The 26,084-nt window shown below is 44.8% G+C and overlaps 1 protein-coding gene across 20 annotated transcripts in view; it reads left to right on the forward strand.

The window, feature by feature from the left end:
* Positions 1-25,414, forward strand: part of Kiaa1217 (KIAA1217 ortholog) — an 807,432-nt gene extending 782,018 nt beyond the window's left edge. For 9 of the 20 annotated variants that reach the window (XM_052729451.1, XM_052729450.1, XM_052729448.1 and 6 more), the window contains 11 exons: positions 3,308-3,438; positions 3,948-4,095; positions 7,184-7,643; positions 10,473-10,656; positions 12,751-12,911; positions 13,560-13,724; positions 16,286-16,405; positions 20,495-20,572; positions 20,685-22,283; positions 22,762-22,884; positions 23,590-25,414. In XM_052729451.1, the coding sequence (XP_052585411.1) occupies positions 3,308-3,438; positions 3,948-4,095; positions 7,184-7,643; positions 10,473-10,656; positions 12,751-12,911; positions 13,560-13,724; positions 16,286-16,405; positions 20,495-20,572; positions 20,685-22,283; positions 22,762-22,884; positions 23,590-24,087 (3,667 nt within the window). In that variant the 3' untranslated portion in view covers positions 24,088-25,414. Of the gene's footprint in view, positions 1-3,307; positions 3,439-3,947; positions 4,096-7,183; positions 7,644-10,472; positions 10,657-12,750; positions 12,912-13,559; positions 13,725-16,285; positions 16,406-20,494; positions 20,573-20,684; positions 22,284-22,761; positions 23,100-23,589 lie in introns of those variants that run through there. The other 11 variants (XM_052729454.1, XM_052729455.1, XM_052729458.1 and 8 more) reach the window with 7 other exon arrangements.
* The last annotated feature ends 670 nt before the right edge of the window (positions 25,415-26,084 follow it).

The following is a 26,084-nucleotide window of genomic DNA, read 5'->3' on the forward strand; positions in this document are numbered from 1 at the left end:
GTGTGTGCCAGAGATCTGCTGACCCTGGTATCTGTGATTCCAAGTGTCCCTCCATCAAGGCCTGGGAAACTCTACAGTCTCCATGGCAACATGTCTCTTGATCAGGAGAGTGTGGGACATCCTTAGAGAAGGAGGGCAAGAGCATTGGTAGGAAAATTGGGTATAAGGTGCTAATGACCTCTCATGTTTGAATTGTGTCATTCCTATCTGCATGGTGCCCTCCATAGACCATACTCCTGCTTTAGAGACCCGCTGGATGCCTGGATGGGCTGTGCTTGCCAAGACTGGAAGATCATGGGAACCCACAGTAGAACAAGAGAACCAACTCCAGAAAAGTGTCCTCTGACTTCCACATGTGTGCCCTTGCACACTCAGTCACACATCATATACACACAGCACTAATTTAAAATTTATGAAATATCTCCTTTTAATGATGTCATAAGTGTCCCTTCTATCTTAAATAGACACAAATTAGGATAACTTGGTGGGTCTGTATGGCAGGAGAACAGGGCTTAAGAAAGATGAGTAGAAACTCTGACTCTGGACCACTGAAGAAGCAATGACTACCCTTCTCTGCCCCACCCCTCCCTTCCCTGTTCCTTCTAAGCACCAGAAAAGAAATACTCTCATATAGCCCATTAGGCATGAGGAGAGAGAGGTGAATTGGGGTTTAAAAGAATAGAGAAAAATTGAGTCAAGATCCTTCATGCTTTTCTACATGGATATAATGTACTTCTGTTGCAGGAGAATTGTTCATACTGCCAATCCACTGTGCCAATAAAAAAAGCCATCTTGAATCAAAGGATGGAGTCAGCAATTGGCTGACCAGGATTAGCCATAGAGTTGTTGGAGGACTGAGGAGGTCTAATAGAGAGGGACAGGAAAAGAGAAGAGGGGATTTCCAGGAATGGTGCATGCACTGGGAAAATGTGGAGAGAGGGTCAACCAACAGACCTCTAATAAGAGTCAGATTAAGTTCATTTTAACAAACAATATGCTTCTTTTTAACAAAGGCAGAATCAAAAGCAACTTAAGTCAATGCTATAATCCCTAGCACCCATGGATATCTGATGTTTTGTTGAGCAAAGCCAACATTTCAAAAGCCCATTGATGATTTTCAAAAGATGGTCTGCATTCATTTTTAGATGCATTGTCTCTTTACAATCTTTGAATTAATAAAAGTGACCTGTAGTTAGAGTCTTTCTCTCTGGGTTCCACCAAGCTCCCGCAGTCCCATAGCCCACTTATAAAATAAACATACAGACGCTTATATTATTTAAACTGCTCGGCCATTAGCTCAGGCCTACCATTGTCTAGCTCTTACTCTTATACTTAGCCCATTTCTGTTAATCTATATGCCGCCATGTGTTCCGTGACTTTACCTGATGCCTTTACATGATGCCCCCTAGAGGGCAGGCTGACATCTCCTCCTCTCTGCCTTCCTGTTCCCTCAATTCTCCTCTCTGCTAGTCCCGCCTATACTTCCTGCCTGGCTACTGGCCAATCAGTGTTTTATTTACCAATCAATCATCCACAGCAGTGACCTTCAGTGCTTTAAATGGAAATCACTAGCACATGAGCCAAGAGAATAGCGGTGTCAGAGGTTCCCTGCTGCACAGCAAAGTGAGGCAGAGTTTGGAGATCTTCCAATTGCAGCATCACGATGCACAGGGGGCGGACTGTGTCAGAGAAAGTTGAATAGAATTTTATTTTGGTAGAATGGCTTTGGGTCAAGTAATTTCTCCTTGGAGGAGTATTTGAATACTGACCAGCTATGGGAGGTTGATGGAACTGGAATAGCACTCGGGTCTTAGCTTCAAAGGGCTTTATGAAAGCCTGAAGGGATTGGGTAGAGTATAGAGTCACAAAGGCGATCATATTTAGAGGTCTCACAAGGGGTGGCCCAGTTCCCACCTCAAGGAGCAGCCACTGTATGTGTCCTGTGGATATGCTCACATAACACCAGGCATGTTTCACAAATGCAGACACAGAGAAGCCAAGGTGATGACCCTAAATGGATCCTTGTCTCTGAAATGTTTATATCAGAATGGCCAGCATCACCAACTACTCCATCTCCCTGCTCAGAAGAGGTCAAATTTGTGCTGTGTGACTTCATCTTTATTGAATGTATACTCTGCCCTGCTGAATTCCCTCATGCAGCTACCCAAGCTCCCTCCACTCCCTTACTTAGAGGAAAGGGGCCATGTCACCTCCTCAATGGTCAACCTCTGCCTGCTCCACTAGGGCTCCAGGAGGTAGAGTTGACATTCATTTGCTGCCACCTAGTGGTCATATGTTTCTCCGCACGTTATCCTCACTAATCTTTAAGAAAAGCTTTCTCTTGAATTTGCAGGCAAATTGAAAGGATACAAGCACATAGGGGCAGGGGGGGGGGGCAGGTTGTTTTTGTTTTCTCAAGTGGGAGAATGTAACTTAGCTCTGTTGGAGTTGGTATCTGTACACACACACACACACACCAGAAATCAGATGTCTAAGTAAGTGCTTAGCCATAAGAAGAGAGGCAATCATTATTGGTGGGACAATCAGATATACTAGAGGTTATCTATTAGGGAATTTTGAGGGCAGTTTTGCTCTCTCCCAAGGACAGTTGACAATATCAAGGGACATTCACATGTCACAAATTACTGGAATTTGGGGTCGCTTGCTATTGGCACTCAACAGATAGAGGCCAGGGATGTAGCTAAACATCCATAGTGCACAAGTTAGCCCTGTACTAAAAAATGAAATTATTTGGTCCAAAATGTCAGATGCCAAAGTTGAGAAACCTGGTAGTCTGATTTCACTCCGCTGTTGTAGTGGCTCATGGCACCCCTTCACATCGCCTGCCTCTGTCACTGTCTTTCTTACACTGTCCATCACTGCTTTCTTCCCTCTCTCTTTCTCTCCCTCCCTTCCTGGTCACCAAGGGTACATACACATTGCTCCCTTGGCTGGCATGAATACCACTGAAAATTAACAATATCTTCAGCAAGCCATAAGCCACAAGCCACTCCCCCACCACACACACACACACACACACACACACACACACACACGACACACAGACACACACACCCCTGGCCAACCTGGACCTCAAATGGCAGGCACAGGAGACCTTTCCTGTAGCTGCCTTATACCTCTATGCAATGTTCCAAAGCAAACTACCATTTAATGTGCTCCCACCACCTCCATGGAAGCCCAAGGTGGGGCTGGGATGCAGCAGAAAATAGGGAGTGCTCTGCTCCTACACCAGTCCTTTCTGAGACCCTCCATGCTTATTTCCTCTACTATCTGACTCCCGTCACAGTGAGCTGGAGGACTTTGTTGAGGACTTGAAGAAGGACTCTTCATCCGCTGGCCGAGTGGTGACTCTGAAAGACGTGGAGGATGGAGCGTTCCTCCTGCGACAAGTGGGAGAAGCTGTGGCCACTCTCAAAGGTGAGTCTTCTGCTGGGAGGGAGAAGTTGGAAGTGTGTTTCTTGGGATGTTTAAGAATCTTTCAAATGTGCACCTCTCATCTCAGAGTTGAGACCAGCCCAGGGAAACAGGGAAACCTTGCTTCAAATAAATAGATAAATAAATAAACAATCTTTCAGAGAGTGACAGATTCATTCAGGACTTCTTAAAGGGTCCTTATAGAGGGTGCTGAAGATGGAAATTGAATGATACAATTATAACTGTCTATTCACTTTTACTGGACCTTACAGACATACCACTCTTGAACACAAACGTAACTTTCAGTTGACCTTATCTGTAATACACAGGGACTGGATCTAGAGGGGCTGTGACCTCTCCAAGGTCACTTGGTCTGACCACCTGTGCTCTTAACCCACTGCCTCCCGACATGTGTAGACATGGTATTCTGTGCTGCCCTAGGTCACAGGAGTGGGATGGGTGTGGTCAGTCTGCCTTCTTTTTCCGTAACTCACTGCTGCTTTGGCCTGTAGGAGAATTTCCAACCTTGCAAAACAAGATGCGCGCTGTCCTGCGCATAGAAGTTGAGGCAGTGAGGTTCCTGAAGGAAGAGCCGCACAAGCTGGACAGCCTCCTGAAGCGAGTGAGGAGCATGACGGATGTCCTGACAATGTTGCGGAGGTGACTGTTGTGGCCCTGGGGGGGTGGCTGAGGAGGAGGGCTGAAAGGCTGCTGTGCAATTCCTGGGCTCTCGGTTCCTGCCCTTCTCCAAGGGCGTCATGACTTGTCACCCCTTATTCATGGCATCCTGAGGAGGACCCACAGCTCCTTCAGCCCCTAAACATTCGTTGCAATATGGCTGGAGGGTCTAATTCCTTAGTGTAGACTTTTGCATTGGACCCATGATAGGCTTTTAAATTATTAGTCATGTGCTGGGCTTCACGGTAGTGTGTGCTCCTGGGTTTGATCCCCACTACTATGAAATTAATGAATTTAAAAATAAAATTAGCCGGGCGGTGGTGGCACACGCCTTTGATCCCAGCACTCAGGAGGCAGAGCCAGGCGGATCTCTGTGAGTTCAAGGCCATCCTGGGAAAGGCGCAAAGCTACACAGAGAAACCCTGTCTCGGAAAAAAAATAAATAAATAAAATTAGATAAGTAAATAGTTTTTTAAAAATAAATGTAATATTTTGTAGGTGAAGAACAAATTAAAATATTCTTTTACCCTCCTTCACCTTTGAGGCATAGGAGACTAGTTAAAAAAAACTGAGTCAAGTGTTTATCTACTGAAAGAGTGTCTGAGAACATGCTGGTACCACCCAGGAAGGAAGATAAGCATGCTTGAGTGGACCTGCTCATTAAAAATCATTACTGTGAAAAAAGATCCAGAGAAATCACTGCCTGATCTGTAACTCTCAAAGAAAAAATTCTAGAATCATCATACCCAGTGAAAAAGGTTGTAGCATAGCTCAATGGTAGAACATTTGCCTAGGGTGTGTTTAGCCATGAACAACACCACCACAAAAAAAAGAAGAAAAAAAAGGAAGGAAGGAAGAACGAAAGAACGAAGGCAGGAAGGAAGGAAAGAGAGAGAAAAAGAAGGAGTAGTTCCCAGGCAAAAGTAATATGTCAGAAACTTTGTAAGAATTTTGTTCCCTGACTATAATCACTCTATCAGATTTGGAAGAGAATTATATTGGGTATACAGTTAACTTTGAGATGGATAACTAGTCATAAGAAGCAGGTTTGATTTTTCTAACAATAACCAACCTCAATACGATAACTTTCCAAAGCAAGTGTATAGTCAACTGCAGAAATACCAAATGCCAAAGGAATTCTAAGTCCACACAGACCATCCAGCAAGGAGCTGTACTGTGTTACTCTTTCCCATGAGTTCATTCATTTTCTCTTACCAAGTAAACTCTTTCCTCCACTACAATCAAGACCGGCTAAAGTACTTCTTCAGTAAGCTATTGCCCAAATGTGAGAGCCCATGAAGTCTAAACTAAGCCAACCTCATTAAAGTAAAACAGTAGGCTGGCAGGAAGAAATGGCCCTTCTCTCTTCTCTCTGGAAACCAGTTAAAAGATGTTTTCATACCCAGCACTGGGTGATTAAGCTCAGTATTTGTCTTAGAACCAGTGAATACAGGTCTTGAAGAAGATGGGATCGTGTGCTTTGAATATTGACTTGGAGTGACTTGGAGACGAAGTAGCCTATACTAGGTAAAGTAAAAAGCAGAAAAGACACAGAGGTGAGTAGCAGAGGAAAGTCAGAGAACTCGGTGTCTTTTGTTCAAGTCAGAAAAAAAAGAGAAAGCATTCTAATAAGAAGAAATTGCAAAACTAATTAAAATGTGGGGATCAAGTCCCCTGTTTGACATTTCTTGATATGTAACTTTACAGTATTAACCCAAACACACACTCCTCATAGAAGGCACTGTCTTTGTTTTTCAAGACAGGATTTCTCTGTGCAGCCCTGGCTGTCCTGGAACTTACTCTGTAGACCAGACTGACTTCAAACTCAGAAATCCACCTGCCTCTGCCTCCTAAGTGCTGGGACTAAAGTCGTGCGCCACCATCACCCAGCTGTAAGAAGGCGCCGTATTTATTGCCGTCATTACATTCTACAGAAGTACCTGAGACTCAAAGTGTCAATGTCCCTGGCATTTGAGAACATGTTAGAACTGTTACTCAAACACAGGGTGTGTACTTCCAAAGACCACCGTCTTTTCCAGTGTAGTCTGTGTGAAAATAGACACATAACTTTGAATGACTCCCAAAGAACCAGGGAAGGTGGCACATGCTTATAACCCCAGCCCTTAGGAGGATCACAAGGTCAGCATGAGCTACACAGACTTTGTCTCCAAACCCAAGCACATGGATTTAAATCAGCTGTAGAACATTGGCATAGCATGTTCAGGAGGATGGGGAACAAAACACACCTCAATTTAGAGTCACAGTTGGCCTTGAATTTGAAATACTTGGTTGATTCCATGTAAAGGAAAAAAATAGCAATAAGGTATAAGGGAAAGAAAGCAATAAGGTGATAAAGCAAACAGGCTGACATGGCTCACAATCCAAGAAGAGTTTGGAGGCTTCTAGAAGCTTCTGAGTGAGAATTGAGTGTATTTGAGGGCTTCACAGGCCAAGTTCAGGTGGAGGAGTGAATGTTGATAAACATGGGTTCACTTTCATTTACCACCACCAAGCAATGAGGGACTAGTCTCAGTCTGGGTACAACAGTGTTATCATAAAAGAGAGAGACCATCTCCTGGGGCTGATGGCATGGCTCACTGTGTAAGGGCACTTGCCACAAAGCATAAGGACCTGAGTTCAAATCCCTAGAACCCATGTAGTACCAGATGCAGTAGCATGAGTACACTTATGACCAGATGGGAGGTAGAGACAGGCAAGTCTCCAAAAGCTCACAGGCCATGCTGGCATTGATGACCATGCTGGCATCCATAGCAGCAATGAAATCCAGCCTCAGTTTCCACAAGGTGGAAAGTAAGGACTGAGAGTCCACAGATTATCCTCTGATCTCCATGTGGACCCTGGCACATGTGTGTGAGGACGGACACACATACACACACAAAATCTTTTGAAGAACTGCATTGCCAGGGTCACCCTCACCCCTGAGCTACTCCTGAGTTCTTTAATATTTTCCCCTAAACTAATACTGATGCATGGCATTCAAGCACACCACCGAGAGAGCATGGAGGGATACTCATCCCCATTTGACACTGCTGTGCATGGTTTCTCCTAGGCATGTCACTGATGGGCTCCTGAAAGGCACAGATGCAGCCCAAGCTGCCCAGTATGTCGCCATGGAGAAGGCCACAGCTGCAGAAGTCCTGAAGCATCAGGAAGAGACAGTCCATGTGCCTGGGCAGCCCCTCCACAGCAGCACGGGAGGTCCTGGTGATGTGAAGTCAGAAGTGGTACCGCTGTCCACCATGACGGTTCACCATGTCCAGAGCTCCCCTGTGGTCATGCAGCCCTCCCAGCACTCCTCAGCCTTGATGAACCCGGCCCAGAACTTGCCCGGAGGGACTGGTTCCCATACAGCCAGCCCCACAGCAATCACACAGGAAATAACCCCCGCACCGCAGTTGGCTCCAGCCCCCCAGTCCCCTCAAACCCCGATGAATGGTTCCTCCATGCAGAGTTTGTTCATTGAGGAAATCCACAGTGTGAGTGCCAAGAACAGGGCAGTGTCCATTGAGGTAGAGTCCTATTTCCATTTCTCACAACCCCATGCCCTTTCCTGCAGGGAGTGTATATTCTGACTGCTGTATATTTAAATGCCAATGTATGCATATGTATTGTGCACATATATGAATAGGATTGTATTCATATGAATACAGTATGAATCAAAGATACATTGTGACTAAAGATAGCATTTTATAGATATGTAGGGGTTTTGTTGTTGTCTGTGTTTAGATTTTTCCAGAAACAGAATACAGGAGTAGAGTTGAGGGAAAGGTCACCAGGTGTGAGGATGACCCCTAACCTGGAGGAAGATGGGTCAGAGGTATGCTGGTAAATATTGAGCAACCAGCTCTCATGGGGAAAAACCTGATAGGAAACATCTGCCAGCTCCTACGGGAGCTGATCTGGGACCTCGTATGCCCACCTGAGGTGGTGGAATATAAGCTTACAGAGAAATGAGGCAGTAAGTTTTCTGAGCCAGTGCACACGGAGACACCAGGCTAAAGGCGAGCTTGGAGAGGGTTTGCCTCCCATCAGGAAGTCACCAGAATCTGGGTAAACGGAGAAGGCACAGTTTGTTTTCTGTTGCTGTGATAAGCACCATGACCAAGAGCAACTTGGGGAGGAAAGGGTTTATTTGGCTTCCATATACTGGGTCATAGTCCACTGAGGAAAGTCAAGGAAGGAACTCAAAGCAAAAACCCAGAGCAGGAACTGAAGCAGAGACCACGGAGGAGCACTTACTGGCTTCTTCCCCGTGGTTTGCTCCACCTGCTTTCTTAAATACCCCAGGACCACCAGCCCAGGGATGGCACAGCCCCCAGTGAGCTGAGCCTTTCCATAGCAATTGTTAATCAAGAAAACACCCTACACACTTGCCTACAGGCAATCTGATGGAGGCAGTTTCTCAACTGAGGGTCCTCTTCCCAGATAACTCTCGTTTGTGTCAAGTTGACAAACTAACCAGGACAAGATGCTGAGGAGGGCATCCTGGGCTAGAGCAAAGCCGGATAAGAAGGCAGACTGGGAGTGAACCAGTTTAGATGGTTGTGTGGTGATCTGGGAGCACTTGGAAGCCAGTACAAGGTCCCTGGAGTGTGATTTAGAGATATTTGAGAACATGGAAAGTCTGACCAGTGAGTGAGTTCTCAAAATGGTATCTCTAGGAAATCCAGAGACAATGCGCAGAGTCGATTGAGGTGGTGGGTCTGGAATTGAGGGAGCCAATGGGAAGTTATGGTAGTAGTCTATGAATGGAAATGAAACAGTGGCTGTGGTAGGGAACGCCTATATTGTAGTAGCTGAAAGGCTAATGTAGGAACGTTGTGAGTTGGAGGGCAGCCTGGGCTGCACAGTAAGATGCTGGTGTGGGAGAAGGACAACAAAGCATTGGCTCAGCATATGCTGGTTCTTGGGTTCCCCGACACTGAGAAAATAAGTCAAATGCCATACCAAAAAAAAGCATATTATTTTAAATATATTTTGCTTCCCCAGCTCTCACTCTCCCCTCATCCCAGAGCCTTTCCTCCACTCTGTCCCTAGCTGCCTGGTCGTAGCTACCCTCACCTGTCTTACATGTCACCAGTGGATAACTCGAGGTGTGTTGAGATGACCTCTTAAAACTACCATAGCCACAGTCATGTGGCCTCTAGACAAGGGGAGGTTTCCATTACATATGCAGTGTCTGTGTCCTGATCCATGTCACTTATTTAAAACTTGCTTATTGAGGAAGGGATGGGAGGTGATGGGTGGAGTATGACTCTATCCCCAGCACTGGCGGTGGGGGCGGGGCGTGTGTATTTCCTTACTTAAAGGATGTCAGTGTGACAACACTTTTATTTTATAAACATCTACTAAAAACCTGGTAGACATAATTATCAATAAGATGTGTGCATTTCACATTGTGAAAGGACACTTAGGCGCTGTCTCTGAAATGCCCTCTGCATGGGTAGGGAGGCCCAGGGTCTTTCTGTTACCTTGGGCCATTGACAAATCAGGTATGTTTTAGTCATTCGCTGATCCTTACTGTCCCCAATAGACTCTGGGTCAGCCGTGAGCGAGGCTCTCGCCTGTTTGTGGCTCACCAAGTGTATGCCAGGTGGTCAGCACCAGGGAGGAAAACACAGGAGACTGGTGGTGGTAGAAGTGGGGCTTCTGTTTGTTTTCAAAATACTTGAATGTGTCTCTATGATGAAACTTGATCACATTGTAGACAATCTAAAACAATACCTTTCCCATTTTATAAGTAAGAAAAGGATTGCCCAGAGGTCCCGCAGTGTCTTGAGCAGAATTAGAATTGAGGCAAAGGATTTTTTTAACCTTAATTTATTTTTTGCAGCTGATACATAAAAACATAAAATTGTACATATGAATAGAGTACCATATGATATTTCAATACATGAGTGCATTGTAAAATCAGGACATAGATTCTTAATGTGGTTCTTAGTGAGTGTTTGGGTTTGTGTTTCTGTTTGTCTAAATATCCCTTTTGCAATGAAAGCTGAATTTAGAAAACAAAGTTTAGTAGTAGAAAACATCTTTGAAAGCAACATCCATTCCCATTTTAATTTAGCGTTGGCAGAAGTATATTGTGAGTGATTGTCAAGAGGTAGGTTTGAGCTTCTGAGATAGCTTTTCTGTGGATGAGTGTCACAAGGCTGAAGCAGCTTGATGGGTCTGGGCAGTGTGGCAGACATAAGGTGGCAGGCAGCCTCAGATGGACCAGAGCATCATCTCATCAACACTTTAACTGTGCTATACCCCTCCGACACTTCATTATAAAATCTCTAACCTAAATCTTCTCTCTAGTTTTTAAACTGTCGGCAACTGTTATTTTCCTTCAGAAAGCAGAAAGGAAATGGGAAGAAAAAAGGCAAAATCTGGAACACTATAACGGGAAAGAGTTTGAGAAGCTACTGGAAGAAGCTCAGGCCAACATCATGAAGTCAATCCCAAACCTGGAGATGCCGCCAGCTTCCGGCCCGGTGCCGAAAGCCGAAGCCTCGGTGGACAAGCTGGAGCCGTCAGGTGAGGGCCAGCCCACAGCAGGCCTTGCAGAGCTGTGCAGGCTCACTAGCTTCAAATCAGAGGTTGTCACACACACACATAAGCTCCTGTGGGGCAACAAGACCGTGCCTCTCTGGCTGAAGCATCTCTGTGGCTCAGCAGGCAATGTCACACACCACCAAGCCTGGCAACCTGAGGTCATCCCCAGAACCGAAGCAATGGAAGGGGAGAACCAGTCCTGAAGGTTGTCTTCTGACCTCTTTGTGCAGGCCGTAGATAACACTCCCACACACACGCACAATACAGTCTTGTAGATGTAACCAACCGTCTTATTAAATAAGAAACACAGAGCCGATTCAAAGAAGAAAGCCAAGAGGTCAGAGCTAAGAGCCTTACCCTTCCTGCTTCAGCCAAGAGAGCTCTCCGAAAGGGACCAACTTCCTGTGTGTTTGTCTTTATATAGTCTTTCTGTTCTGCCTTCTCATTGGTTGTAAACCCAAACACATGACTGCCTTGTCACTGCCTACCTGTAGAGACTTCCAGGTCTTCTATGGCTGGTATTGAGATTAAAGGCATGTGTCTCCAATGCTGGCTGTATCCTTTTACACACAGAGATCTACCTAGCTCTGTCTACCAAGTGCTGGGATTAAAGGCGTGCGCCACCACCGCCACGCTCTTGCTATGGCTCTAATAGCTCTGACCCCTGGGCAACTTTATTTATTAACATACAATTAAAATCACATTTCAGTACAAATAAAATACCACCATACAATCTCTCTACAAAAGAAATGTCCCAAGGAAGTCAAGACACTGGAGGAGTCATTATTCTCCAAAGCTGGCTTTTCTCCTCAGATCGCTGGAATTTCTGACCCACCTCATTACATTTCTACCTTGTATAAATGCCTCCCCTGTTACTAGTCTTCTCACAGTCTGTTGGTCTTTCATATAATTCTCATAAATTTTCCTTATTTATGCACCACAAATATAGCACGCATTTTGTAAAGATGTCTCATTTTCACTTTTTACCTTCAGATTAAAAAATTCTCAATAGGCAGTGGTAGCACAGGCCTTTAATCCCAGCACTTGGGAGGTAGAGGCAGGTGGTCTCCGACTTTGAGGACAGCCAGGGCTACACAGAGAAACCCTGTCTCAAGAAACCAAAAGTAAATATAAATTAAAAATTCCTGCATAAATTATCCTGTTACCAGCATGAATGTTTTCATTTAGTATATTGCTATTTCCTACTTAAAAAACAAAACAAACAAACAAAAAACCATTATCAGAAATAGTTCACTAATATACAGGTCACCCAGAATGTGTATCGGTCACCTGTAAATTCTGGTTTCTGTGTGTGTGTGTGTGTGTGTGTGTGTGTGTGTGTGTGTGTGTGTGTGTATAACAAATGTCATTGTATGCATTTATGCATTTTTACTAGTGAAACAAAAGTCTATATACAAGGTCTTTTTTTTTTTTTTCCTTTTTTGGTTTTTCAAGACAGGGTTTCTCTGTAGCTTTGGAGCCTGTCCTGGAACTTGCCCTGTAGACTAGGCTGGCTTCAAACTCACAGAGATCTACCTGTCTCTGCCTCCCAGATGCTGGGATTTGTCCTCATCTCCTCTCTACCCCTCCCCTCTTCAGCTATCCCCAGAGCTATGTCAGTTCTTATGGATATACTGTTTCAGGCTGGGATTGGAGGCTTCAGAAGCCTGGCAAAGGGTTTGGGACTTACCTCTAGTTGCCCAATTTTGTCACTTTTCTGGTGCCCCTCAGTTTTTGTATATTCTAAGATATTCATTTAATAATAAATCTAATAGTTTGCATTGGAGTCACAATAAGCCGATGTCATTTGTCATTTAACCCCCAGAATACCCCAGTGGAAAGCCTGTTGTAGTATGCTGTATGTAGTATGTAAGAGATGAGAGAGCTGAATCAGCAGGAAGGGAGGTCACATATGCAGGGGTTTTCTGGGAGTTAAGTTCAGTTTGTTGTCAAGGCTGTACCCTTAATCATTTGTCTATGGCAAGAAGAGAGAGTTTGTACGTCAAATTGCATTGCGTTTGTATACAGATGTATCTTCAAAAGAGATTATCTTTGAAATGGCATACTCTCTTCCAGAAGATTCTCCAAATTCAGAGCAGGAGTTGGACAAGCTAGGGGGAAAGTCACCCCCTCCTCCACCCCCACCCCCTCGGAGAAGCTACCTTCCTGGGTCAGGACTCACCACCACAAGGTCTGGCGATGTGGTCTACACCGGCAGAAAGGAGAGCATGTCTAAGGTCTGATGGCTTGAGTCTTGGCAAACTGGTTTCTGGGTGCAGACAGTTCTATCTGTCTGAACACACACACACACACACACACACACACACACACACACACACACACACAAAAGAGTAGTGATTCAACTCATCTAGATCTCCAGAAAGTACCTCAGATGGAGAATGTCAGCCAGTGCTATTGGACTAGCCTGGGCACCATGGATGCTAGCCTTAATGTGACTTTTAATGGGACACTATGAAATGTAGATCACCAGCCACTTTCCCTGGTGTGATATCAGTAAACTAGAGTGAGGGTCTTACCAAGAACAGATCAGCAGACATAGCTGTGGGTGTTTGCATAAAAAGCTGTCACTTGAGCTTAGCTGACACTTAACTTGGAAAGCCTTGTCCCTTGTGTTAAACGAAAAAACACATTTCCAATTGGAAATGCAATGTGGGGAAGGCCTTTTGTAAATGTGGGGGATTTACAATTTCATAATTCTTCAAACCATTCACCAACGTGACAACTTATGTAAACAAGCCCAAACTAAATGCAAGGAAAGGAAACAGCCTTTTGGCTAGAAGAGCCAGACCTAAAGAGGCGTTGAGAATCTATGAAGTCTCACCTGAGAGTCTTACACCAATATCTGTGGTTTAAATCCCCTGTAGGTGAGCAGTGAAGACCCTGGGCCAACCCCACAGACTAGAGCCACAAAATGTCCCACAGAGGAGCCGGCCTCAGCCTGGGCCCCATCCCCACCACCAGTCCCTACCTCTTCCTCCAAGGATGAGGAGGAAGAAGAAGAAGGAGACAAAATCATGGCAGAACTCCAGGTATGGAGCTGAGGTGACTCCTGGCCATTGGCTCTTGGTCTTCTCATCTGGGCTTCTCAGGCTGTGGAGCCTGTTCTCTGGACAAGGCTGGTAAAGGGCGCTGGAGCCAGCACATGTTAGTTGTGTCTTAATCCTGGCCTCCGTTTTTCCAAGATGAGAGTCAGCCATTTCTCTGGGCACCCAGAAGATGTGTGGATAGAGAACATCTTTAAAACAATTCTGTAAAGTTTACATAGAAAAATCAGTTGCAGAACTCCCTAGCTGTAGATGATAGGAATATTCTATTTTTTTCCATTTTCCTTGGCCTATTAGAGAGTATTTTATTATATATATATTTAATTACACAACTATCTGCTAGGACTGAGAATGGATTGCAGGGTATATACCCAAAACCATCCCATGTTCTTGTCATGAATGTGACGCTTTGCTACAAGCATGTCCTGAGAACTCTTATTAGATACATACATAATTCCTAGACCAAACTCTGGACTTTTTTGACTCCCGCTTTTTATGGGACATTTTTGCTTCTGAGATACTGTACCCTTTGTGGGACTCCAAAACATGCTGTTTTTTTCACCACTGTCCGTGTGGTTTGGTACAGACCAGTGACTCTAATTTCTTCACATGGAACAGAGAAAACTTTAAACCAGGTCCATTTTGTGATGCGAGTCTACCCTGGTTTTCGTGGTATCCATGGTAATAGCTGCCAAAATTGAGCTCCTTGCATCTTATAAGGCAAATGGGACTTGACTGCCGAGTGTTCCGTTGTGGGGTGAACCCTTTGAATACTCGCCCAAGCTCACAGACTGTACTGGGTCAAGCCCTCCGCCAAGCAGACTCCGTGCGTCCTTAGAATGGTCAGAAACTTACTGATAGGAAACAGATTTATAGTTAGCAACCTTTAGACGTTTGAATGTTCCAATCTTAGCACTCCAGTAGAAACCATATATTTGTCATAGACACTTCTAGCTACTATGTGAGATGACCATTTAGAGTCCTCTGTCTTCAGTATCTTCTGTGATGATCCCTTTCCAGGAAGTGGGGTGTCTGGTATCTGGCTTCTTGTTCTATAAGTGGCTATTTATAATAAAGACTGAAATTCTCTAGCTCTGTAGGTCCAGCTAGTTTGTCTGTGTGTGCTCTTGAGTCGGACCCCAAGCATGGCAAAGAGATTCTTCAGTCCCCTCTAAGGGTAGTTTCCATTAAATAGTGTCCTGTGTTCAGGTGAGTAGGCATCAGAAGAAAATCCAGGTGTGGAAATGTAACTTCTTACAGCTCAAAGGACATAGCGGATGGTCTCAGTAGACAGGCCTGGAGATAAGTCAAGCACATCTGGGACAAGCCAGGATTCACTTTCACAGGAGCAGACAGCGTGGAGGGCAAAGATGGCTAAAACAGAGCGACAAGCGTTGAAGGCAGAAGAGGGTCCCTGTTGTCAGCTCTGTCCAGATGTTAGGACAGATGCTAGAATGCTCACTTGGCAAAGTCACAACTTCTTCTTTCAGCCTACTGAAGTATTTCCAGATGTCAACATTTGACGTAGAGAGAATATTAGGCAATGATTTAAGATTATTCATTTCACTGAGTCCTTTTTAATGCTAACTGCACATTAGAGTTACTGGAGCATTTGTGTGGAAAATGCCCACAGCCCAGAGACTCTTGTTTCCTAGTTCTCTTAAGTGAGGCCTGGCAGTGCTGCTGGCTGGTTGTGCTGGCTGCTAAGTGCATAGCCATGGGGACTGCTGATGCTAGGCGGCACTGGGCTCAGAGCTGTCAGCTGTCCTCCACAGGTCAGTGTCAAGAGACTCTCCTGATGTCCCCAACCCCGTCATCTGACAGACAGAAGCGGTACCGCTGCTCTTTCATCTACGAACTAGTCTCTCTTCACGTGACCCTATTCACATGAGCCAGCTGCTGGCCCCACAGTTATATCCAGAGCTCGGCAGCCCCTTGGCCATTCAGGACCACGTGGTGCTAAAAAGCATTCATTGCTTGGGAATGAGCAACAGAGCAGAGTGAGGTCTGTAGCTGTTTCAGAGAATGAACAGGTGTGCGTTATTACCTCTTCAGTTTAAAATGTCTTGTGAGTTTTCTTCCTATAACCTTAGTCAAGCTGATAAGAAATGAAGAACATAAAGATATCTTTTCATCTTTCCTTGATTTGTTCATGTATGCACCAACATGAAAAGGTCAAGACAAAAAGTGACACTAAGTCAAATCAGGTGCGCCTGAGAGCATTTTTTTCCCCTTTGATGTTAGCTATCGAGCTCAGAGTTTCATGCCTGCCGAGCATGTACTTGTCACTGAGCCACACCTCCAGCCCAAGGGTATTAATAGTCTTTAGGGCTCTCTCCATTTCATCTTTACAAAAAAAGGCTTTTGCTTAGAGCTCAGCCAGAGGCCTGCTTAAGGCCCTGTGGGATGTAGGATTTCAGGATGCTGCCTCCTAGCAGGAGCCTGCATTCAGGACCAGGGCTGGGGACCCCATGTCTTTGGATTCTTGCCTCTTTTCTGCTCCATACACTTGGACCCCTGTTAACTTCAGTATTTTAATTCCTTAGGCATTCCAGAAGTGTTCCTTTATGGATGTCAATCCAAACAGTCATGCTCAGCAGTCCCGAGCTGACAGCCACCTTAAAGACACTAGGCCAGGCGCCACAGTCCCACCCAAGGAGAAGAAGGTAACACGTGGTAGCTATCTGTTTACCACACAGTCAGACGGCCCTGCCCTGCCCTGCTCTGCTACTAACACGGCCCTATTGCACTTGACCTCCTGCACATGGCCTTCCCGTGGTGCTCTGTCCCTCTTCTTCTTTGACTAATGGAGATACAGGTTTAGAGTGAGATACAAATATCTGGCTCAGGTTTCCAAAGTAAGCATTGTTCCCTGTGAACACCACACAATAGCGTAGGCAAAACCAATGCAATGGCTTCCCCAAGTAGAGAATGTGTACCTTCCAAGAGTTTTAGACCAACTCATTAGAAACAACAACAACAAAACCCAGAAATAATAACTAAGTAAGTGCAAGTTTTTCTCATTTTCAACATATCTCATGGAAGTTAATAATCATGGAAGCATACCTGTATATACATTGAAGTATGCCAAACAGGATTCTTGCAAATTATTGCCAATTTTTTAGGTATATTTTTAAAAATTAGTAAGTATAGCTTTAATGCTAAAATAATATACTTGTGACTTCGAAGAGGAGTCTAGGCTGTGTAGCAAAGCATCCATCCATGCTGAGGAGACAGCTGTGGTCACCAGTGTCAGAGCTACAGTGTGAGGATGAATCTAGAGCACTTGGGATTTGAGGGTTTAGAGCCATCTAACCTTAATTCAGGACAAAAAGTTTAACCAATTCAAGTCCTAACAGTTGCCACCAGAAGCCTTACATTTCAGAACTGAGGGACACTACTTTATTTTAAATAAAGAGAAACAATCGTAACAAAAAAAGCTTCGAAGTGGCCTTCTATCTACTCCCCCTGGACCCTTGGCTTTTCTATAAGCAAACCCAGTGAGGTAAATATATCAGAACACAGAGGGCAAATGCAACAGCCTTCAAGGGACCTGCTCAGCTCTGGCCCACCGCCGCCATTGCAGAGCCCTGATGTGAAGTGATCTGCCCCCAGTAGGCAGGTGAAACTGTCAGCAGGCAGAGGGTGTCTTTCTACACCAGCAGGTTGTTAGACGATGATAAACAAGCTGTCTCATGCAGAAAACTAAACCCATGAAATCACCCCAGAAATAGGCTGCTTGTTCAGTGTGTGGAACTTTCCTATACGGCTTTATTACTACTAATTTGTAGCAGACCCCCTGGCAGGGCATGGTACGTTGTATTTGGACCAATGTGACCATTCTAGAACACTAACTGGAAACGTCATACCTCCCAAAGGTCCTCTGTGAGGCCCACTGTCTCATTGCAGACTTATTCTAATTGACTCTGATGTTGCACTGGGTTCTTGTCTGACAGTGTGGAGTCCACACCTGTTGATAGCAGATTGGAAGCAGTTTGCTGTGGGAAGGCCAGTGGGTCATTGTTGAGCACCCAACACTGAGTTTGTAGGTTAGGTACTCATTTTGGATCATAAACTCAGTAGATGAATCACTTCCTAATAGCCAGAACTATCAGTCTTACTCCCCAGTTTTTGCCTTTATTAACCTCTTTGTGGCCTATTCATCTGCCCTTCCTTAACTTAAATGTTTTCTCCATTGTTTTTCCTCCTACCCTCATGAAGCTCCAGCCTGGCACTCCACATTTACAGTTTCCTCATGACTGGGTCTCTATTCCGTTGATTATTCATTCACATGGAGCATGCTTCCCTAGCCATTTACGTCATCTAAATCATGGGCTCATAAGCAAATATTAAAGAAGGTTGATTGCCTTTCACACAAAATTGTGACCATCCATGTCTAAGAAATCACTGTCAATTTCCATGGCGACTATGACCAAGTTTCCCTGAAGTTCATGCACTTGCTTTGATTCATGATCCCTTTTGTGTCTAGCCCATGGATTAAATACAATTGTCCATGTGAAATCTAAACTAGTCTTCAGTTTAGTTACTTGCTGCTGGAGTAGTCCTGCTATTGAATTGTATTTGAATACACATATTACAGAGTGAGACTGGAAATATTTAATAGTGGCTATGGTGTGGCCCTTACCAACCAGTGCAGATGCCAGCCCCACCACTTCCCCTCCTTCCCCCACCCCCAGTAAATGGGCCTGGCAGGGGACTTAAGTTTACACAAATCCAATCCTTTCTTTGATTCAGAGAGTCAACTTTCACTTGGGTCCTAGTGAAATATACTAGCTCCATGTTTGGAACTGAAACGTTGGGCTGGATCCTCATTTAATATTCTCCTTAAAACCTTTTATGTGCTACATCAGTTGCTTTATAATCTGAATTTCAAATCCCACAGAAAAACTCACATTCTCTTGCAGCAGCAGAACTGCCCCTGTCTGGAGAAACTCCAGGGGGAGCAGACAGGTTAACCGGCGGTGGCTGGCGGCGAGTGCACCTCGTTCTTGGTCACTAATGGTGTTCCGTGTGGTTAACGCTGACTGTGTTGTTTGTGTTATTCCTTGAATGTGTGTGACTATTCCTTCCGCTCTGAACCAGGGCAGTCGTGTTAACTTTGGCACAGCCTGGGTTATTGTGCTTTGTGATATTGTCATTGCTTTAACCAAACAGCCTTCACTGGGACTGTATTTCACCTTGTGACAGATATCACTTCCTCTTGGCGTTTTATAGCTAGAAGGGCCAGCAGCAGTATCCTGAGAGGAGAAGGTATCCTAATATTAGGGATACACAGGGCCTGGGGCTACTCATACATCCAGGTTAGAACACAGTGCCTTTAGATGAAATGCTCTGATTACCTGGATCCTCGCTGCTGTTGGGTCCTCAATTCTGAATCTTAGTGACACTCTCATGAACATCTTTATATCTTAAAATATAGAGAATAAAAGCTGCATCATAAAATGCAGGGAATAAAAACTGACTATGACATCACAGCCACCATCTTGGCCTCAGACGCCCACTTTGGTTTTTTTTTTTTTTGGATTACGGTCATGCCCCATGTAACATAACATTTTGGTGAGTGACGGACCACGTCTACAGTGGTGGCTCATCCATTGAGATCCTAACTGACGGCAGTCATCTGCATCACACAGTCATGCTGAGGTGGTTTGTGGTGGTCTGCACAGGTCTACTCAGTGCTGATGTGTGAAAGAGACAGTTCCCTCCCCTGCCTGATGGGATAAGGATAATAAAAGCTGTCACTGGTCTATGTAATTGTCTATATTTTTCATCAGTGTCTTAGAGTAGACTTCTAGTTATGTGAAAACCAAAAGTCACCGTAACACAATAGGCTGTGCTACACAGGCAGCAGCTTCAAGTGCTGGTTTGTTGAGTCTGTCACGAGCATCCTGAGGCCAAGAACAATGGTAGCCTAGACCTCTGGTGAATGTAAGCACACGCTCAGATGCTTGCACAACAGAATCACTCTGTGACACATTTGTCAGAACATGTCTCTGTTGTTGAGGACTACATGGCTGCAAACTGGGAAGTATCATCACTGCAAATTTAGATGTAATCCTCGGGGCTGTTATTAATTTGAAGGTTATTTGAACACATTGATAACCTGCAAAGACATTTTCAGCCTGTCACTGGACCACGGAAGAAAAATGTTTTTCATCCCAGAGTATGACAACCAACCCAAACAGAACTCCTTAGGGGCTGACTTCCATAAAAGAGTCGGAAGGGACATTTTAAAACTCTGCTCTTGTTCCTCAGTTTATAGGCAAAACAAAACCAAAACCTGAGGTACAGAGATGTGAAATAAAGGATGTGTCCAAAGTCACATCAGTAAGAGGCAGATGTGTATCAGAATACTAATCGCTGCTTGCCCCTCCCCCCCACCCAGTATGCTTCCTACAGTTCTGGTTTTAGAGTCTGCCAAGATCACAGACAGTCAGGCATTGAAAAGACAGTTGTTAATGGCTCCACTTATCCTCTTCCCTGCTCCCCCACGAAATTGGAAATACTTGAAATATTCCACTAATGGAGACTTTCATCTTGTACAAATACAGGGCAGTTTTGGAGGTTGGAGGACAAAACAGTCCCAGGTAAACAGAGCTGTAGGGTTTTGGTTGCTGTGTAACACATGTGCTTGGGCCGCACGCATGTTTGGAAATGTAATTGAACGATAGTTATAGTCCACTTTGGGGAGCATGTGGTTTTGTGGAGTAACATGTCCTACACTATTCTACCAGAATTTGGAATTTTTCCATGAAGATGTACGAAAATCTGATGTTGAATGTGAAAATGGCCCCCAAGTGGAATCTCAGAAGGTGAGTTTGCCATTTCTGGGTTCCAGCTGATGCTATGCAGTTTAATTACCTCCCCTTGCAGATCCTTTTCTGATTAATGTGTGTGGTTTCCTTTCTCCGCTTTGCCTCTCAGGTTACTGCAGGGGCTCTGAGACCTAGTGGCCCTCCCAAGTGGGAAAGAACAGTGGTGACTAGTGTGTCTGACACATCAAGAACACCAGAATGTAGAGGTGACACCTTCATGGAGGACAATTCCACACCCAATAAGAATCTATTCAGAGACAGTAGAAATTATTCCCAGAAAAATGTGCCTAAGGTCAATTTTCATTCCACTGGCATGAATTCATTGGAAGGTGAACTCAACCAAGGGCCTAAGGTCTCGGGACTACAGTGTGTTATTCCTGACACCGACAATCAGAAGTTGAATTATGGAAAGACAAGAGAGGCAGGCCGACAAGGACAGGAAAATACAGATAAGAGTCATATTCCTCCCCCACCTAGATCAGCAGAATTAAGTATTCATGAGGCCAAAACACAAGATCACAATGTTCTCATGACAGACCTTGGCCAAGTTGTCCTAAGATCCAAGGTGGGTAGGCATGCTAACATGAACTCTATTGAGGATGGAGAGTCAACTCCAAGTTCTCCCAGTGAGGAACACACAGCCACTGATAACATCGCCTTCATGATCACCAAAAACGCTGTGCAGGTTCTGTCCAGTGGGGAGGTCCATGACATTGTGAGCCAAAAGGGACAAGATGTACAGACAGTCAATATTGACGCGAGAAAAGAGACAACCTCTCAGCAAGAAGGGACTGAAGCTGAGGAGCCGGTCGTGTGTCTAGACAAGAAGCCAGTTATCATCATTTTTGACGAACCCATGGACATCCGATCTGCGTATAAGAGACTTTCTACTATCTTTGAGGAGTGTGATGAGGAACTGGAGAGAATGATGACAGAGGAAAAGATCGAGGAGGAGGAAGAGGATGAAGACGGAGACGCTGGAGTCCAGCCCTCTTCCCAAACCTCTCAGAAGCAGGTTGACTCGGGAAGTGGTGGGAGGGGACAAAAGGCAGAGACACAGTCACGACCCCACTCCCTGGCATCAGAGAGTCAGACTCCAGGAGAGCAGGAAGTTCGTAAAGCCGAGCAGAGAAAGCTTAGCTCCGAAGATTCTCCAGACTCGGGAAATAAGTGTGACATGGCCGATGACCAGTTTGAAAGCCCCAAGAAAAAGTTTAAGTTCAAATTCCCTAAAAAGCAACTTGCTGCTCTTACTCAGGCAATCCGCACAGGCACGAAAACGGGAAAGAAAACCCTGCAGGTGGTGGTTTACGAGGAAGAGGAAGAGGATGGTACTTTGAAACAGCACAAAGAGGCCAAGCGGTTTGAAATCACCAGGTCACAGCCTGAAGATGCCCTGAAAACCATGGCTAGGAGACAAGAACAGCCTAGTCTCGAAGGCACATCTCCGACTTCAAGGACGGATGAAATTAGGAAAAATACTTACAAAACACTGGACAGCCTGGAGCAGACCATAAGGCAACTTGAAAATACAATCAGTGAAATGAGCCCCAGGGCCCTAGTTGATACCCCATGTTCTTCCAACAGAGATTGTGGTGCAAGCTCGCCCCACATAGCCCAAGAGGTCTCTCCCCGGTCCTTGCTAGTTCTGGATGAAGTGCCCCCTGCCCCAGAGCCCCCCACGTCCATATCTTCAGCTTCACGTAAGGTATCTTGGTCTGTAGAAAATGGAAAGATCCAGCTGCTTCTTAAGCCTGTCATAATCACAGTAGCAAAAGGTGTCTTGTGATTTAATCGCTTCCTTTCAGGTGGCTCGCGTTTTTGTCTATTCGTCATGTACCCCGTCTCTCCTCCCTTCTCCGTCGCCTTCCAAAAACAACGGCAACAAATGTCTAACAGCTAATCAATTCTGTTTGTGCCTCTGTTGCTGATTGGTGTTGGGTCCATAGAAGGAAGCTGGGTCAGCCGTGTGCTGTTGGTACTCACATTAAAATCCAATTGATCGGTAGTGAGCTCTTGATTCTGTTTGATTCTTCTGATTAACTCAGTTGGTGTCTCCTGGGTCTGTCCTGCATGTAGGGCGCTAGCTTCTCACTTGACCTTCTCTGCATATAGTGGGGTAGTCTCTGTAACAATCCGCTCACCTTCTTCTCTTTGTCTCCCCTTTCTCACTGGTCCTTTCACAGGGCTCCAGCACCACCCCACAGACAAGTCGGATGCCAGTCCCCATGAGTTCTAAGAACAGACCTGGAAGCCTGGATAAGCCCAGCAAACAATCCAAACTCCAGGATCCCCGCCAATACCGTCAGGTAGTTTTACCTTAAACCAAATTTTGGATGGACACTATTGCGATTAAGAAGCCAGTCGCTGACTTAGTTTATACCAAATACTGTGTTTTCTGTGTGAGATCTCATTTCCATAGACATCTTGGATCTGGGGGCATGAAGAAGGTCTTAAAAGAACCTCTGTTAAACTTCTCACCACACTCTTGCATGCTTACAATAAAACATCTTTTCCTTTGTGACTCCAGCTCTTAACTGTTAACACATGGTGCCAAGCCAGTGGCGGTTGCTTTGGGGAATGTAGTGCTTCATCAAAACCTCTTGGGAAACAGAGACAAACCAACCTGTCGTGACCGCTCTTAAGTCGCCACTACTAACATCTGTGTTGACTGCATTGCTTTAAAATCCCATTAACTGTCCCGTGTTAGAAGCGCATTCACACTCCCCACCCCAATCACGATCCCCATGCATGGCTGACTGGCACTGGGGATGCCCGTGGAATGTGTGATGTGTGTGGTCTTCCTTTCTGTCCTTTCCGTACCTCCTTCGCTATGTGCATGGGGTGGTTTCAGCCAGGTCCAGATAAGCACAAAACTTAGCTCAGGCCTCAGACTGTGTGTTGTTTTTCTGTGGCTGACTGATTCTCAGGAGGGCTGTGTTGCCAGGCCCTGTGCGTTGTTGATCATGTTACCAGCTTTCTGACAAAGTGTCTCCCGCCATCTTTGTTTGCAGGCTAATGGAAGTGCTAAGAAAGCTGGTGGGGATTGTAAGCCTCCTTCCCCCTCCTTACCTGCTTCTAAGATTCCAGCCCTTTCTCCCAGCTCTGGGAAAAGCACTTCTCTACCCTCTGCTGGTGGTGACAGCTCTAACCTCCTCAGTGCCCCTGCTACTAAACCATCGATTGCTTGTACCCCTCTCAGCCCCCAAGCAGGACGGTCCACTCCCTCCGCCTCCCTCATCCCTTCTGTCTCTAATGGCTCCTTAAAGTTTCAGAGCCCGCCTCATGCAGGTAAAGGCCATCACCTTTCGTTTGCACTGCAGACTCAAAATGGCCGAGCTGCCCCTACTTCCTCCTCCTCCTCCTCCCCTCCCTCCCCTGCCTCCCCTACCTCCCAGAATCAAGGTGCCAGGGGCGTCAGGACCATCCATACTCCTAGCCTCGCCAGCTACAAAGCACAGAACGGAAGTTCAAGCAAAGCCACCCCATCCACAGCAAAGGAAACTTCTTAAAGGCCAGATCCTATTAGGCACAAGATGGAATTACATTCTTGTTTTTAATTTTTAGCAGTCTGGAACAACTGTTTTCACGAGAGAATGTACCATATTGTTGTGCTGTTCAAGGCTTCACGCAAAGTATGTGCTAAATACTGAGTTCATAGATTGCAGTAAAGCTTGTTTTTTTCTACTCTGTTGCTCTTGTACTTACATAGTGTTTACTGTCTAGACTCAATACCTATTAAATGAAGAAAGCATGTGCTATTAAAAAAAAGAGAGTATGGTGAGAGTGAAGAGATGTGTGAGACAAGCTGTACTACGCATGTAAAACATGTATGATTCCAGAATTTTAGTATGTTTTGTATAAAAATATTTTTCATTACGGAGACTAGAGGTGAACAGAGAGATACACAAGTGTGACTATATAAATTGTAAAGCATATATTATGATATTTTCTTTTATTTTAGTGTTATTTAGCTTTATTACAGATTTCTATTTTTGTCGAAACTTCATGGTTCCTTTCAAGATCTTTTTTGCCAAAACATTTTGATACTACAGCATTGTACATTTGAAAGTAGCATGCCAGACCCTAAGCCAGTGAGCTCCCACACAGCCCGTAGGAAGAAAGTCAGCAAACTCTTGCACTGCTCGAAAGTATGTATGATAATCTGCTAGCCCAAGCAAGTCTGTTTTCTTTTTCTTTGCTTTCTTTTTATTTTCTTCTTCCTTTTTTTCTTAAAAAAAAAAAAAAAAGAATTAGTGTTCTGTAGCGATTTTTGTTGCGGTGTCTAACCCCTTTTTACGTTTTCCTAGTCCTGGTAACACACACACTATTACATTGTGGATTTTAAATGTACACTTCTGTACGGTTCTGTACACTGAGGAACTTTTGTAAATATATAAATATAAATAGACATCAAAATACTGTGTGTGATAGCACATAGAGTAGTTTCCCCACACCAAAGTTAATTTTTATGCATGCTTTAAGAGTCTCTCTATTGGGATGGGCAGAAATAGGACTACCCATACATTTTCAAAAAGCTCCAAGTTTGCACAGCTCGAGTGGTTTTGTAAATAACTGTATTTGTATAACACAGCCATGTAACATACAGAACTGTAAGCAGAGACCTTGCGAACTAAATAAAGGGCTGCATGCTTATTATTTTTTGTACCTTGTCATTGTAACTAACTACTTCCTAGTCAAAGAGCATGTAAGTATCGCCACAGGGTCTCAGCTTTGAGGGCGTTCTGAGCAACGTGTAGCCACATCCACTTATACAGTGGTGCTCTCTGAAAGCTCGGCGCAGCTAAGGATGAGTTCCTAATAAACTAATTGACAGTGTGGTTGTCTGAACTTAATTTCCCGTCTCACTCTTCTCTAAGGGCTTCTTGGAGTTTTGGCTAACAGAAAATAAACCTGCAGACAAGTTTGCATACTCATTCATCAAAGGTGCTTTTGCTGCTTTCTGGATTTTTTTTTTTTTTTAATTTCTAGTAAAAGTAAAAAGAAGTTGTCTTTATCACTAAGTTTGGGATCGGTTTTTGGTTGTCTTGTTTGTTTGTTTGTTTTTCCTTCAGTTCCCAATTTTGAGTTTTTAAAATTATTATTTTGTGTATATGGAAATTCTGCTTGGATGTGTGTCTGTTCATTCCTGCTGCCTATGGTCAGAAGAGTTGTTGTTGGGTCCCCTGACACTGGAGTTACATCTGGTTGTGAGTCTCCGTGTGGGTGCTGGAATCAAACCTGGGGCCTCTGGAAGAGCAGCCGGTGCTCTCAGCCACTGAGCCATCTCTCCAGCCTGGAGTTCTCCATTTTGAGAGAAATATTGTTGGTCTAAGGGAAATGTACGTGCGGCAGAGCACATTTTCATTTACAAAGAATGGAAAGAAGATGGAGAGGAGGACTCAGGAAAGTGCTCCCCCTGCGAGTGTGAGGATTCTGAGTCTGATCCCCAGAACTCACAAACACAGTGAGCAGAGTGGCTTGCCCTTGTACTCCAGCACTGGGGTGA

Source organism: Peromyscus californicus, unplaced genomic scaffold (genome assembly GCF_007827085.1).
Source record: "Peromyscus californicus insignis strain IS unplaced genomic scaffold, ASM782708v3 Scaffold_8__1_contigs__length_139910024, whole genome shotgun sequence".
NCBI lineage: Eukaryota > Metazoa > Chordata > Mammalia > Rodentia > Cricetidae > Peromyscus > Peromyscus californicus.